This window comes from Hemiscyllium ocellatum, chromosome 24, assembly GCF_020745735.1.
Source record: "Hemiscyllium ocellatum isolate sHemOce1 chromosome 24, sHemOce1.pat.X.cur, whole genome shotgun sequence".
NCBI classification, from domain to species: Eukaryota; Metazoa; Chordata; class Chondrichthyes; order Orectolobiformes; family Hemiscylliidae; genus Hemiscyllium; species Hemiscyllium ocellatum.
Genome location: NC_083424.1, coordinates 17,437,272 through 17,451,783, shown reverse-complemented (window position 1 = coordinate 17,451,783; position 14,512 = coordinate 17,437,272). Strand labels below are relative to the sequence as shown.

The 14,512-nt window shown below is 39.4% G+C and overlaps 1 protein-coding gene across 2 annotated transcripts in view; it reads left to right on the top strand.

The window, feature by feature from the left end:
- The window catches only part of LOC132827079 (probable E3 ubiquitin-protein ligase HECTD4), a 302,053-nt gene that overhangs the window by 213,560 nt on the left and 73,981 nt on the right, over positions 1–14,512 (top strand). For both annotated transcript variants that reach the window (XM_060843537.1, XM_060843536.1), the window contains exons 49-52: positions 2,824–2,987; positions 4,623–4,860; positions 5,971–6,107; positions 7,767–7,893. In XM_060843537.1, coding sequence (XP_060699520.1) covers positions 2,824–2,987; positions 4,623–4,860; positions 5,971–6,107; positions 7,767–7,893 — 666 coding nt within the window. The remainder of the gene's footprint in view (positions 1–2,823; positions 2,988–4,622; positions 4,861–5,970; positions 6,108–7,766; positions 7,894–14,512) is intronic.

The window sequence follows — 14,512 nt, the reverse complement described above, 5'->3', positions numbered from 1 at the left end:
TACTCAATAGTCTGACCAATAAAGGAAAGCATACCAAACATTATCTTCACTATCCTATCTATCTGCCACTCCACTTTCAAGGAGCTATGAACCTGCACTCCAAGGTCCCTTTGTTCAGCAACACTCCCTAAGACCTTACTGTTAAGTACAAGTCCTAAGATTTGCTTTCCCAAAATGCAGCACCTCGCATTTTTCTGAATTAAACTCTATCTGCCACTTCTCATCCCATTGGCCCATCTGGTCAAGATCCTGTTGTAATCTGACGTAACCTCCTTCGCTGTCCGCTACACTTCCATTTTTGGTGTCATCTGCAAACCTAACTATACCTCTTATGCTCGCGCATCCAAATCATTTATACAAATGACAAAAAGTAGAGGACCCAGCACCGATCCTTGTGGCACTCCACTGGTCACAGGCCTCCAGTCTGAAAAACAACCCCCCACCACCACCTTCTGTCTTCTATCTTTCAGCCAGTTCTGTATCCAAATGGCGAGTTCTCCCTATATTTCCATGAGCTCTAACCTTGCTAACCAGTTTCCCATGGTGAATCTTGTCGAACGCCTTACTGAAGTCTATGTAAATCACATCTACCCCTCTACCCCCATCAATTCTCTTTATTACTGCATCAAAAAACTCAATCAAGTTTATGAAACATGATTTCCCACGCACAAAGCCATGTTGACTCTCCCTAATCAGTCCTTGCCTTTCCAAATTCATGTACATCCTGTCCCTCAGGATTCTCTCCAACAACTTGCCCACCACTGACATCAGGCTCACTGGTATATAGTTCCCTGGCTTGTCCTTACCACCCTTCTTAAACAGTGGCACCACATTAGCCAATCTCCAGTCTTCTGGCACCTCACCATTTGTATCAATGATACAAATATCTCAGCAAGAGACCCAGCAATCACTTCCCTAGCTTCCCACAGAGTTCTAGGGTACACCTGATCAGGTCCTGGGGATTTATCCACTTTTATGCGTTTCAAGACATCCAGCACTTTCTCCTCTGTATTATGGACATTGTTCAAGATGTCACCATTTATCTCCCTACATTCTATATCTTCCAAATCCTTTTCCGCAATAAATGCTAGTGCAAAATACTCGTTTAGTAGCTCCCCCATTTTCTGTGGCTGCACACAAAGGCTGCCTTGCTGATCTTTGAGGGGCTCTATTCTCTCTAGTTACCTTTTTGTCCTTAATATATTTATAAAAAACCTTTGGATTCTTCTTAATTCTATTTGCCAAAGCTATCTCATGTCCCCTTTTTGCCCTCCTGATTTTCCTCTAAAGTATACTCCTACTGCCTTTACACTCTTCTAAGGATTCACTCGATCTATCCTGTTTATACCTGACATATGCTTCCTTCTTTTTCTTAACCAAACCCTCAATTTCTTTAGTCATCCAGCATTCCCTATACCTACCGGCCTTTCCTTTCACCCTAACAGGAATATACTTTCTATGGATTCTCGTTAACTCATTTCTGAAAGCTTTCCATTTTCCAACTGTCCCTTTACCTGCGAATATTTACCACCAATCAGCTTTTGGAAGTTCTTGTCTAATACCATCGAAATTGGCCTTTCTTCAGTTTTAGAACTTCATCTTTTAGATCTCCTTTTCCATCACTATTTTAAAACTAATGGAATTATGATCGCTGGCCCTAAAGTGCTCCCCCCCGACACCTCAGTCACCTGCCCTGCCTTATTTCCCAAGAGTAGGTCAAGTTTTGCACCTTCTCTAGTAGGTACATCCACTTACTGAATCAGAAAATTGTCTTGTACGCACTTAAGAAATTCCTCTCCGTCTAAACCCTTAACACTATGGCAGTCCCAGTCGATGTTTGGAAAGTTAAAATCCCCTACCACAACCACCCTATTATTCTTACAGATAGCTGAGACCTCCTTACAAATTTGTTTCTCAATTTCCCTCTGACTATTGGAGGGTCTGTGTTAATTTATATGAACTGCATATGTCAAGAAACCACTTGTATTAATAAAATTGGAATGGCTCCTAAAATATTGGCCAGCAATTAATTTTGGGCAGGCTGGGTTTCTTGGTTAAATGGAGGAAATATTTTTAAACATCCTTTGCCTGGTAACGAACATTAATATTAAAGTTATGTATTCCATACTCTTGACATAGTTCATAGTCACTTTTAAATTGCATTGTTGCAAGCATGAAGTGGACAGTATTCCTGTTAAATCAGCATACTGTAGAGAGAGTTTGCATGTACATTTCCAAGCTTATCTACCACCAAGAGAGTTTATTTATTGTCAGTTCTAAACTCCCTTATCTCAGTTCGCACACCTTGCAATGCATGTTTATTCATCCAGGAGAATATATCAACAGAAAGTATTATCCCCTTTTTTTTAAAAAAGCTTTTTTTATGAAAGTGCTGATTTGTTTGGTCATACCCATAGAGAAATACAGCACTTAGAGCTACTCGCAGTTCTGGTATCGCCCCCAAGTGACCATTCTACGTTTTGGAGATTATAGAGGAGAAATTTCCAACAATTCACAAGCCATGTAGGGCTTCAAAGATAAGTGCAGTCATTGTCTCACTCATGAACGTATGGGCACTGTCCCAACATATCTGACCAATCAAAAGTGTAAATCATGTCTGTTCAAATGCCTTGATATAGAAATAGTTAATTAATGCTAGGATCAACAAACCCATTAGCTGTGTAGTTTGTCACAAATTAAATTGATTCAGTCATAAGAGGATCAGTAACCTTTTTTTTCCAAATGAAAGACTATTAAAGTCAATAATTAGCATAGCTTTACAGCATATAATTTTCCATCCTTTGCCTGATTTTTCTTCTCTAGGCGATGTAGCAGGAATTGGTTGGGAGAGAAGTGATGGAACACCACCACCTCCAGGACAACCATCAAAAGGCAGAGTATATTTCACATATTGTGGGCAGCGGCTAAGCCCATTTCTGGAAGATGTGTCTGGTGGAATGTGGCCAGTTGTTCACATTCAAAAAAAGGTAATTTCTTTATTTAATTAGTTACATGTTTGTAGCAGAAAAGGCAGACATTAAAGAAAGGTTTGCGTTATTTGAAGTTGACCCATGATTGCCAAAATGTGTTCTACCATGAAGACTGATGGTTTAACGCATGATGATCTTGCTGTATTCCCATGGCTCAGTGGTTAGCACTGCTGTCTCGCAGTGCCACGGACCCAGGTTCAATTCCAGCCTCTGACAGCTGTCTATGTGGAGTTTGCACATTCTCCCTGTGTCAGCGTGGGTTTCCTCCGTGTGCTCCAGTTTCCTCCCACTGTCCAAAGATGTGCAGGTCAGGTGAACTGGCCATGCTAAATTGCCCATAGAGATAGGTGCAATAGAGAGGAGTTGGGGAATGGGTCTGGGTGGGTTATTCTTCTGAGGGTCAGTATGGACTTGTTGGGTCGAAGGGCCTGTTTCTGCACTGTAGGGAATCTAATCTAATCTTTAAAAAAAAAAGAATTGAGATACCGACAGATCATTTAATTATTTGTTAGTTAACATTGGAGTTGCAATTTGCAGCAAAAATGCCATAAGTATCAACATATTCAAACATACAATAGTGAGAAAAAAAGAATGCTGCAAGAATTGGCAACTTGTCCATCTTTCTGAAAGCTTTTTAAAGATGTATACTTGTCACATTGGACTGAATTTTTCAGATGATCTTTTTCTATAATTGCAAAATATTGCAACTCCGTAAGTTTGCAACTGTTATTTTCATGGCACAGCTTTATCATTCTATTCTAGAAATTTGTGAAGCTGATAGTGCTTTTGATAACTTTCTTCTTTTTCACTGGTTCCTTATTAATTCTATCACTTGAAAAGCAAAATGAAAATGTTAATATTTTGTCGAATAGCTTTAGCATTTATACTACTGTAAAGACATTATTTCAAAGCTGATTATTGTTGATTTAAAGAGGGCAGATGAATATAACAGCAGTTGTGGACGCAGCATGAAAGAGATGTTCTAGTCTCAAGTTAGACAAATGCAAGTCATGATAATTCCTTACTTATTTTAGTAATGCACTCTGAGGTCCCATCTTTTTAATGAGAGATTAGACTTATCTCCTCAAGTCAAGGTAAAAATCGCAGTACTATTTTTTTAGAAGAGCAGAGCATTTTCCCTGGTGTCCTCACCATTAATTTATCTTTCAACAAGCAAAGCTAAAAACAGATGACTTTGATCATTCATAATATTACTTATTGTGGGTCTCTGTTGTGTGCAAATTAGCTGCTGCATTTCCTTGCAACCGCTTTGATTCCACTCAAATCATATAATTGGCTTTGTAGTGCTCCAGACTTTGAGGTTGTTAAAGGGACTAGATAAATGCAATATTTTTACGTTTAAATCAACACCATGGAACAATTGAAAATGAAGAGAAAATATAAACAAAAGAACTGGATGCTGGAAATCTGAAACAAAAACAGAAATCAGGGCGGGGAGGGGGAACTCAGCAAATCTGGCAGCATTTGTGGACAGAAAACATTTAACATTTGAAATCTAATGCTCTTTCTGGCTTTTTAGAGATCTGTCTGGATTCCATGTGGAGGATCCCATTTATATCTCTAGTTATTTCTGCAAATTTTTAATTACTTGTTTCCATTTTTTTTTCATAGAATACTAAGGTCCGTGCAAACTTTGGATGCCGTCCTTTTGCTTATGCAGAAGGTCAGGCACACAGGAATGCAGCCGATCTCTGCATTGATCTAGCAGAGGAAATTAGTGCCAATTTTGAAGCTTTACCATTCGCCATGGCCTCTGACAGTGACAATGATGCTGGTGCTAGCGTGGCATCTGATACTGCATCCCATGGTCCACCCTGTCGCATTGCAGCTACTGCTGCTGCACAACAGCGTAAGTAGCATTTCTCATTTAAAGACTTTTGCATCTTGTTGCTATGTCATTTTTATCCCTTTTAGTCTTGATTATTTGGTATTTGTTATATTTTAGATTCATCGTATGGATGAGTATCTGTTTCTTAATACCTAAGGGCTAAATAAGCTTTCGCATACTCAGGTGAATACAGAGGGAGTCTATTTTATAAATACTTTATTGACCATCTCTGGAAAGTAGTATGCCTCCATATCTGACTCTTGTTCAAGCTTTACTGATCAAATGAGTATTCTCATCAGCACTTACATTTCAAATATCATTATACAGATGATCTGGCTGTTATCACTTCACTGTTTATGAGACCTTGCTGAATGCACATTAGTTCCTGCATTTTTAATATTGCAACAAAGGCAATACACCATAAAGTGCTTTAGAATGCTTTGTCATGAATGGTTCTACATAAATGCAAATTCTTGAACATCAGATGAACAAAAACAGCTAATATAATGTACATTTGTGGTCAACATAGTAGCTATATCCTGAAAAGAAAAATAATAAAAACCTGAAATCACCAAATTAGCACTTTTGTTTTATCGATGCAATGATTTTAATCTTGCATTTCTGACCACTGGATGGGCCTTCTGAACCTGTGAAAATTTCAAAGCAGCTATCTCTAGTTGAGTAATAGAAGTAGAGTTTCCTTAATAATTGTTACTGGGAATTATTAGATTTTAACAACTGATAGCTCAAACATTTTATCAAAATTGTCAGTTCCTTATGCAGCTGAATCAATCATATGGTATTTTATACATTTGAATTATGTGTAATTATGTATCTTGATTCCTCCTTTGAACAATACTTAACAAGATCAGAATAAGAATTCCAATCAAAGTCTTTGACCTGAAACACGAACCCTGTTTCTCTCTATAGCTGCTGCTAGACCTGCTCCGTATCTTCAACATTTTGTGTTTTCACTTCAGATTTCCAGCATCTAAAGCATTTTGCTTTTAGTCAGATTTATAGTAATTTAGAATGGATCAAAACTTTTACAATTCTTAAGAACACTATTTGATGTAAGGATGATGAACAGCAAATGTGCCTCAGGTGACATTCTCCTCTATTCATTTACAGAATATGATAGTGATGCCTCTTGCCATTACAAAGTAGAATTGAGCTATGAAAACCTTTTGATATCTGGTCCATACTGTCATCCATCACCAGTACCCGATGATGAAAGTGATGATGACGACGATGATGATGTTCCAAGAGTAAGCGATTTATAACTTCAAGTTAATAATGAAAACAAGACTTATGTTATCTTTCTCTACATCAGTTCGGTCTCTTTTCCCTTCCTAAGATTTTGGAATCCATAAGCAATGAGCCAAAAATCACTGCAGTTATCATACAATTGACAGACACCTTAACATTCGTGCCATACAAAACACCAGGTTATGACTGTCACCAATTAAAAGGCAATCTAAGCATCGCCCTTTGACATTCGATGGTGTTACCATCACTGAATCCCCCACTGCCAACATCTTGGGGCTTACCATTCTCCAGAAACTCAACTATATTTGCCACTTACATACAATGGCTACCAGACTAGGTCAGAGGCTAGGATTACTGCAAGTAATTCTCCTCCTGACTTCCTAAAGCCTGTCCATTATCTAAAAGGCACAAGTCAGGAGTTCTGGAACACTCCCCACTTGCCTGGATGGCTGCAGCTCTAACAACACTTAAGAAGCTTGACACCATCCAGGCGAAAGCAGCCCATTTGATTGGCACTGCATCCACAAGCATCCATTCCCACCATCGACACCCAGTAGCACATTCTACAGTACGTAGATGCACTGCAGAAATTCACCAAAGATCTTGAGACAGCACCTTCCAAATCCATGACCACTTCCATCTTGAAGGATAAGGGCAGCAGATAAATGGGAACACCACCACCTTCAAGTTCCACTTCACGCCACTCAGCTTGCCTTGGAAAAATATCACTGTTCCTTCATTGTCGCAATATCAAAATCCTAAAATTCCCTCCCAGTGGCGGTATGGGTTAACCCACAACACATGAACTGCACCTGTTCAAGAAAGCAACTCACCACCAACTTCTCAAAGGCAACTCAGGGCAGGTAATAAATGCTGGCCAGCCAACAATGCCTACATCCACAAAATGAATTAAAAGCAACTATAAGTTAGATCCTTGTGCTCCCCAATACGGAAAGATGTTGGCTCAGTGGTTAGCACTGTTGCCTCACAACGCCAGGGACTCAGATTCGCTTCAAGCCTTGGATGACTATCAGTGTGAAGTTTGCATGTTCTCCCTGTGTCTGTGTGGTTAGGTGCTTTGGTTTCCTCCCGAAGTCCACAAATGTGCAGGTTAGGTAGGTTGTTTGTGCTAAATTGCCCCATTGTGTTCAAGGATGTTCAGGCTAGTGGATTAGCCACAGAAAATGCAGGGTCATGGGATTAGAATAGGGGGGGGATTGGTTTGGGTGAGAAACTCTTCGGAGACTTGGTGCAGACTTTATGGGTCGAATAGCCTCTTTCTGCATTGTGGGGATTTATGATTCCATGAATACTTCAATGGCAGTTGATGCAGCAATTTTGTGGGGAACTGAGGAGATTGCACTGCAGATATTTCCATTGAGTTTTCTGGTGAGAAGATTAATTATAAATGATCGAGTCATTTTTATGACAAGGACCATCATATACTTATCTTTTAACCTGTGTATTTTCGTTATCACAGCACTTGAGACGCGGACATAAATATATTGAATTTAAAAATTTGCAAAACAAAAACTAATCAGGTTGAATTTGAAATGGGTGATTGAAATATATTTCATCTATCATCATTTTCTCCCAATTATTGTGTGATGCTGTTTGACGAAGTATTGAGTCTGATATCTTATATTGTCTTTTCACAGGAAGATCACTATGCACTTTTAGTCAAAGCCTGGGAAACCAAAGTTTTCCCAACAATTCGCAGACGATTCCGGAATGAAGCAGAAAGAAAATCCGGATTAGATCAGATAAAGGGTGCATTGCAGCTTGGTAAGTTCCAAGCAATTTATGTGACTAATGAATAGCCACAGCAGATTGTTCAACTTTAGCAGTGTTTTGTCGAATTGTTGCATACTCCGTTTTTAAAAACAGTTACCTGAGCATGTGTTATTCTGATTTATTCCTTATGATTTTTTGTTTGCCATTATTCTTCCAAATTCCTAAATGGTCTTGCCATTTCCTTTGTCGTCAATCTCCTCCAGTCTGATGAGTCTGAAATATCTGCTGTCCTCCAATTTGGGCCGGTTGCGCATCCACAATTTTCACTTCTCAATTGGTAGCAAAATCTTGAACTTTCAAGGGCCTACAATTCCCTAAATCCCTCTTTTTTTTCTCTCTCTCCTTTCAGTCACTACCAAGATTTTGGTAATCTGTCCTAATAACTGCATGTGTGGCGAGTTATTGTATTTTAGTTTGATCCTTTAACTTAGGACTTTTGCTTATGTAAAATGCTATATTAATGAAAGCTGTCATAAAGAACACAGGAGCAGTCGTTTCATGTAAAATTACCTTCTATGCTGAGCAACTGCATGAATGTCATCTGCTGTCAGTTTCCTAAGGTCAAGTGGAAAAGATAGTAATAAGTGGCAACTGAGTAGCTGAATGGGATGAATATGTGATATTTTATAACTGTACTATACAACTCAGAAGTGTCTCAAATTAATTACTTTGGACTGCAGTGACCATTTTTCACTTGAACCTACAAACAATAATAAGATAAATACCCAATTAATCTGGTTTTGGTAGTATTGCTAGAGTTGCAAATATTGATTGGGCCAGCAGAAGTCACTTCTTCTCTGGCAATTCTAATTGTTTAGCTCACATTGTAAAGAGTTTAATGCCAACACAAATTATTTTAGCTGCATTCTATTATTTATCTTTTGCCTTTATCATGCACTTCATCCATTGGCCATTTTATAGGACAAGGAAAGTTTATTCTTTCATAGTTACAAAGTAATTTCATAAAGATGTGAAGTTTATTTTGTTTACCCCGAGCTCATTTCAAATTAAGTAGAACTGATTGCAAGGCTAGAACTTGTATTTGACATAGTCACTGCATGCATTTCACACACAGATTTTTACAGTATAGAGTTCTTAAACTGGCACAATGTAAGTGCCTGACTAATGTAGTTGCTCCTTGGAGGGCCTCACATTGTTTACAAATTGAACCTGCATCTTCAGGAAAAAAACTTACTCCCTCTATTCCAGGTGTGGTGACAGCCTTTTTTTCAATTATATTGCACACTTGTAATTCCCATGACTTGGATGACAAAGGCCACACTTCACAGAGAGTGTTGCAAGCTCAGGCTATTAATTTAAATGATCTCTTAAGCTTTATTCCTTTTTCTTTGCATTCCCTGTTGACCCTATCAGTTCTTAAATTTTACCTATATCCTACCACAGCTCTCTCATTTAAGTCTTCATCTCTAAACATTGCCTGCTGAGCTCTGGGCCTACAGCTTAGTCATGCCAACTTTCAAAATATAGTGCCTCTGATTACCCCCTTGACTTTTAATGAACAGACCCCCTGGGTTTTGGAAGGACAGCCTCAACTGGTAAGTAATCAGTGATTGTGCTGCTCATGATTGATTTACCATTAATCCCTGGACTGGTTGCATTCGATCTGCAGACTATGGCCAACTCCTGATTGTAATGGGATGGAACCCCTGGCTCTGACCATATCCAAAGCCCTGGACTGAGACAAAACACTGCCCTTGACTGATTGTAAATGTAGGAACAGAAGCAGGCTATTCAGCCTGCCCAATCTGTTCTTCCAATAAGTGAGATCATTGCTGATCTGATAATCCTCAACTTCACTTGCTTGCTTTTGCCATTATCTTTGATTCCCTTTCAGATTTAAAAGTATGTACATTAGCCATGAATATACTTAATGGTCCAGCCTCTACAGCCTTTTGTGGTTCAAAAACGTTCCATAGATCGAGAATCTCAAACAGAAGAAATTCCTCCATCTCTATTTTAAAGTGAGTCTCATTTTACTCTGAGATTATGCCCTCTGGTCCTAGATCATCCCACAATTGGTGACAACCTTTCTGCATCTACCCTGTCACACCCCTAAGAATTGTATATGCTTCAAAAAGGTCTTTTCTCATTCTTCTAAACTCCAATCAGTACTCAACCTCTCCTCGTAAGAAAATCAATTCATAAATTATAGAAACTTCTCTGTACTGCTTCCAATACCAATCTATCTTTCCTCAGTTAAAAATCGCACAATACCAGGTTATAGTCCAACAGGTTTATTTGGTGGTACAAGATTTCAGAGAACTGTTCTTTCATCAGGTAGCTAGGGTCACTAGCTATCTGATGAAGGAGCAATGCTGCAAAAGCTTGTACCTCCAAATAAACATGTTGGACTATAACCTGGTATTGTGTGATTTTTAACTTGTGTCCACACCAGTCCAACACCGGCACTTTCACATCATATCTTTCCTTTGACAAGAGGACCAAGGCTGTTCGCAGTTTTCTAAGTCTGACTTAACTATTGCCTTGCATTGTTTTGGTAAAAAATCCTGATTTTTACATTACAGTGGGATTTTGGAGTAATTATTCATAGACCTCTGCAGTTAGCAACAAACATTAATGTAGCAGTTAAAAAGGAAAATGGGGCACTTGCTTTCAGCAGTCATGGCAAAGGGTGTAAGAGCAAGGAGGTAATGTTGGAGTTGTCAAGAGCGTTGGTTAGGCCACAGCTAGAGAACTGTGTGCAGCTCTGGTCACCTCACTATAGGAAGGTTGTGATAGCACTTGAATGGGGTGGGGGGTGGCAGTTGGTTCAGAAGAGGTTCACCAGGATGATGCCTGTGATGGAGCATTTGAGCTATAAGGAGAGACTAGATAGGTTTTGTAATGGAACAGACCTAACCCCCTCAAAATATATTAAGATGACATAGACCCTAACTTTTTGTTATTTTAAAGGTAAGTGTAAGGCGTGTTCAGGTGCAGTTCAGTTTGTCAAACTACCAGGCTTAAAACAAAACACACGGTTTTTATATACAGTAGCACCTCGACATACGAACAACCCCATTCACGAACAAATCTGTTTACGAACAGGATTCTACGTAAAATTTTGCTTCAACGTACGAACGAAGGTACGAACGCAAAAAGCCCGTGGTTTCATTGTCATTGTTCTGCTTTGCTACGCGCGCTTTGAACGCAAAAGCTCTCGGGCCTTGCGTGATCTCATTCAGTTCGTCTTTGGTGCGCGCGCTGTGAGCATCCAACGTGCAAGCATTCTTATGCTTTTTTTTGTTTTTTTGCATTAAACTAGCCCTCATTATGGCTCCCAAGAAAGTGAAAAGTGGTAGTGATAGTGGTGTTAAGAAGCCTAAACGTATTACTGTAGAAATGAAGGAGGAAATAATAGCTAAACACAAGAACGGTGCTCGCGTATCTGATCTCGCTATACAGTACGACATGGCGAAATCGACTATCTGTACTGTCCTAAAGCACAAAGAGGCGCTAAAGGAGTGATTATTTGAACGAAGCAAAAGCCAAAATTGTTAGACAAAGTTGAAAAATTATTATTAGTTTGGATAAATCAAAAAGAGCTTGCTGGAGATTAGTGTTAACGAGACTATAATCTGCAAGAAGGCTCTACACATACACCGTGATTTGTTGGCAACACCGTCGAGTACAAGTACTGCTAGCATTGAAGAATTTAAAGCCAGTAGAGGTTGGTTTGATGAATTTCATTGAAGAACTGAAATCCATGGTGTAATAAGGCATGGAGAAGCGGCTAGTTCGGACAAAAAGGCAGCGGAGGACTTTGTGAAGGAATTCAATAAATTTGTCGAAGATGAAGGTTATGTCTCACATCAAGTTTTTAACTGTGATGAAACTGGACTTTTCTTGAAAAAGATGCCCAAAAGGACCTACATAACCCAAGAGGAGAAGGCACTACCGGGCCACAAACCAATGAAGGACATGTTAATGCTTTTATTGTGCGCGAATGCAAGTGGGGATTGCAAGATTAAGCCTCTATTAGTCTACCACTCTGAAAATCCTCGCGTTTTTAAACGCAATAATGTATTGAAGGCTAAACTCCCGGTAATGTGGAGGGCGAATGATTTTTATGGAATGGTTGACGGAAGTTTTTGCACCAGCTGTCAAGGAATATCTTGCAACAAATAATTTGTCACTTAAATGTCTTCTAGTAATGAACAATGCTCCTGCCCATCCTCCAAATTTGGAAGAAGACTTGGACATTGAATACGACTTCATAAAAGTAAAGTTCCTTCCTCCCAACACCATTCCTCTCATCCAACCTATGGACCAGAGTGTCATTGCAAATTTCAAAAAATTATATACGAAGGCTCTGTTTGACAGGTGTTTCCAGGTCACCAACGACACAAATTTGACTCTTGATCAGTACTGGAAGGACCACTTCAGTATCTTCCACTGCATAAGCCTTATTGATAAGGCATGGATCGAGGTCTCTTTCCATACGTTGCAGTCGGCCTGGAGGAAACTTTGGCCATTTTGTGTACCTGAGAGAGACTTCAAGGGTTTTGAGGAGGAGACATCAGTAAATGTAGTGAACGAGATTGTGACCCTGGGCCAAAATATGGGCTTGGAGGTTGACAAGGATGATGTGGCGGAGCTGGTGGTGGACCACAGACAAGAACCCAGCACAGAAGATCTTGTTGAATTGCAGCAGGAGCAGGTGAAGGTTATGCAGCAGGAGCTTTCTGGAGAGGAGGAAGAAGAGAGGGAAGATGTATCAAGTGTTCAAATCAAAGACATTTGTAGCAAATGGAGTGAAGTGCAGGCTTTTGCTGAAAGGCATCACCCTAATAAAACTGACCAACAGAGTAGTGAACATTTTAAATGACAATGTGGTGTCCCATTTTCGGAAAATTCTGCAACAAAGGAAAAAAAACAAGTTTCTCTGGATCGTTTTCTTGTGGCATCATCAACCTCCAAGAGACAAAAAAGAGAAAAGACTCTGTAAATATCCGCACAATGGGAAAATTGATTCAGTTCGTGAACTTCCCAGAACGGATTAAGTTCATAAGTCGAGATGCTACTGTACCATAATTAAAGTACAGTCAAAATAAAAATAAAATGACTTAATTGTAATTCTACCAAAATGCTTAACAAAATAATATATGTAAACTAGTACTAGCTAACTGTTCCAGTGTAGTAACATTCCATAAACACACCCGTGGCAAAAGGCAAATTCAGTAAAATAGACTGCCTCATTCTAGCAGCAAGAAGAGAACCTCAAGTTTTAGCTGTAACAGAGAGCAATAAGAGCTTCTGCATCCAGATTCAAGACCTCAGCCACAACTGAAAGCTAAAATGTAAAAAAACAAATTCCTGGTTCTCTGGAAGATTCAGGTTGTTACCATTTTTCCAACTTTTAGTTTAAAAAAAGCTCAAGGTCTCTCAAACTGTTTATTTTATTTGCTTTGGAGAAGACTGCTTGGCATCTCTGTCTCAACCTTTCTTTTTAACATATGAAATATAAATATACCTCTTAACGACGTATTATTTGGATTGTTTACTTCAGAGCATACAAGCTGAGGGGGAAACCAGATTGAGCTATTTAAGACTGGGTGGGGGGGGGGGTATGAATGAGAGGTCACCCATGGGGGGGGATGGTTTTAGAATAAGGAGCAGGAAATTCAGAGGGGATTTGAGCAAAAAACAATTTCACTCAGAGGGCTGTGAGAATCTCAAATGCACTGCTTGAGAATGCAATGGAAGATGGAAACATTCTAAACTGAAAAAAAAATTTAGATGAACTCTTGAAATATCAAAAAATACAAGGATATGGGACAAGTGCAGGAATTTGGGATTAGCGCACTTCTAGTGGTAGTTAGTGTTGGTTGACATTTGATGGGATGTAGCAAAGTGCCATACAGGAAATTGTCCATTCCCTTTACTGATTATTGCTGGCAAGCATGACGAGCTGCCAGTTTTTGTCAGTCTGCATGGAAAAGCAGGGCAAAAAGAGAAGTATTAAAAGGCTGTGTAAGTTCTGAATAAGATGCAAGGTAGCAATGCTCTAAGCATCTGTCGTCATTGAGTGTGTGTGAAGAGAGCAAGCTAGGAGCCCTGAGATGCACCCTGTTCTGATGCATGAGATGGGTGTCTGTCCCTGAAAATAGTGGTCTGTCAGTCATATTGCCATGAAAGGTGTTGGTGCATTCAGAATTTAATATTAAATTGGTGCGTTATATTCTAAATGAGTCAGCGACGTGTCATGATGTGAGGCTGGTGCATGTTTGATGCCAGTCTCTGTGTTTGAAGACTGCAGGCTGTTGTTGTCCATGGAGCATTCCCTGAGATATTGAGGAACAAGCAGTGAGCTGGAGTTACCAGTTATCCACTCAGACTTTCATGTTGGGAATTGTAACTCTTGTTTGTCTCCATTGCCTGGCAAAATAGCAAACAATATAACTGAGGTGCAGGTAAGAATTGGATTTTAATGCATGTAAATAGGCCTCTCATTGCTCGCGAACAATATTCTGGCAATAAATCAAAGGTGGAAAAAAGCTTATTTTTTAAATTTGCGTTAAGAATTTAATTTTTACAATCTTGTCATATTTTACCAACTGACTCACTAATGCCCATGTCATTCAGGGGC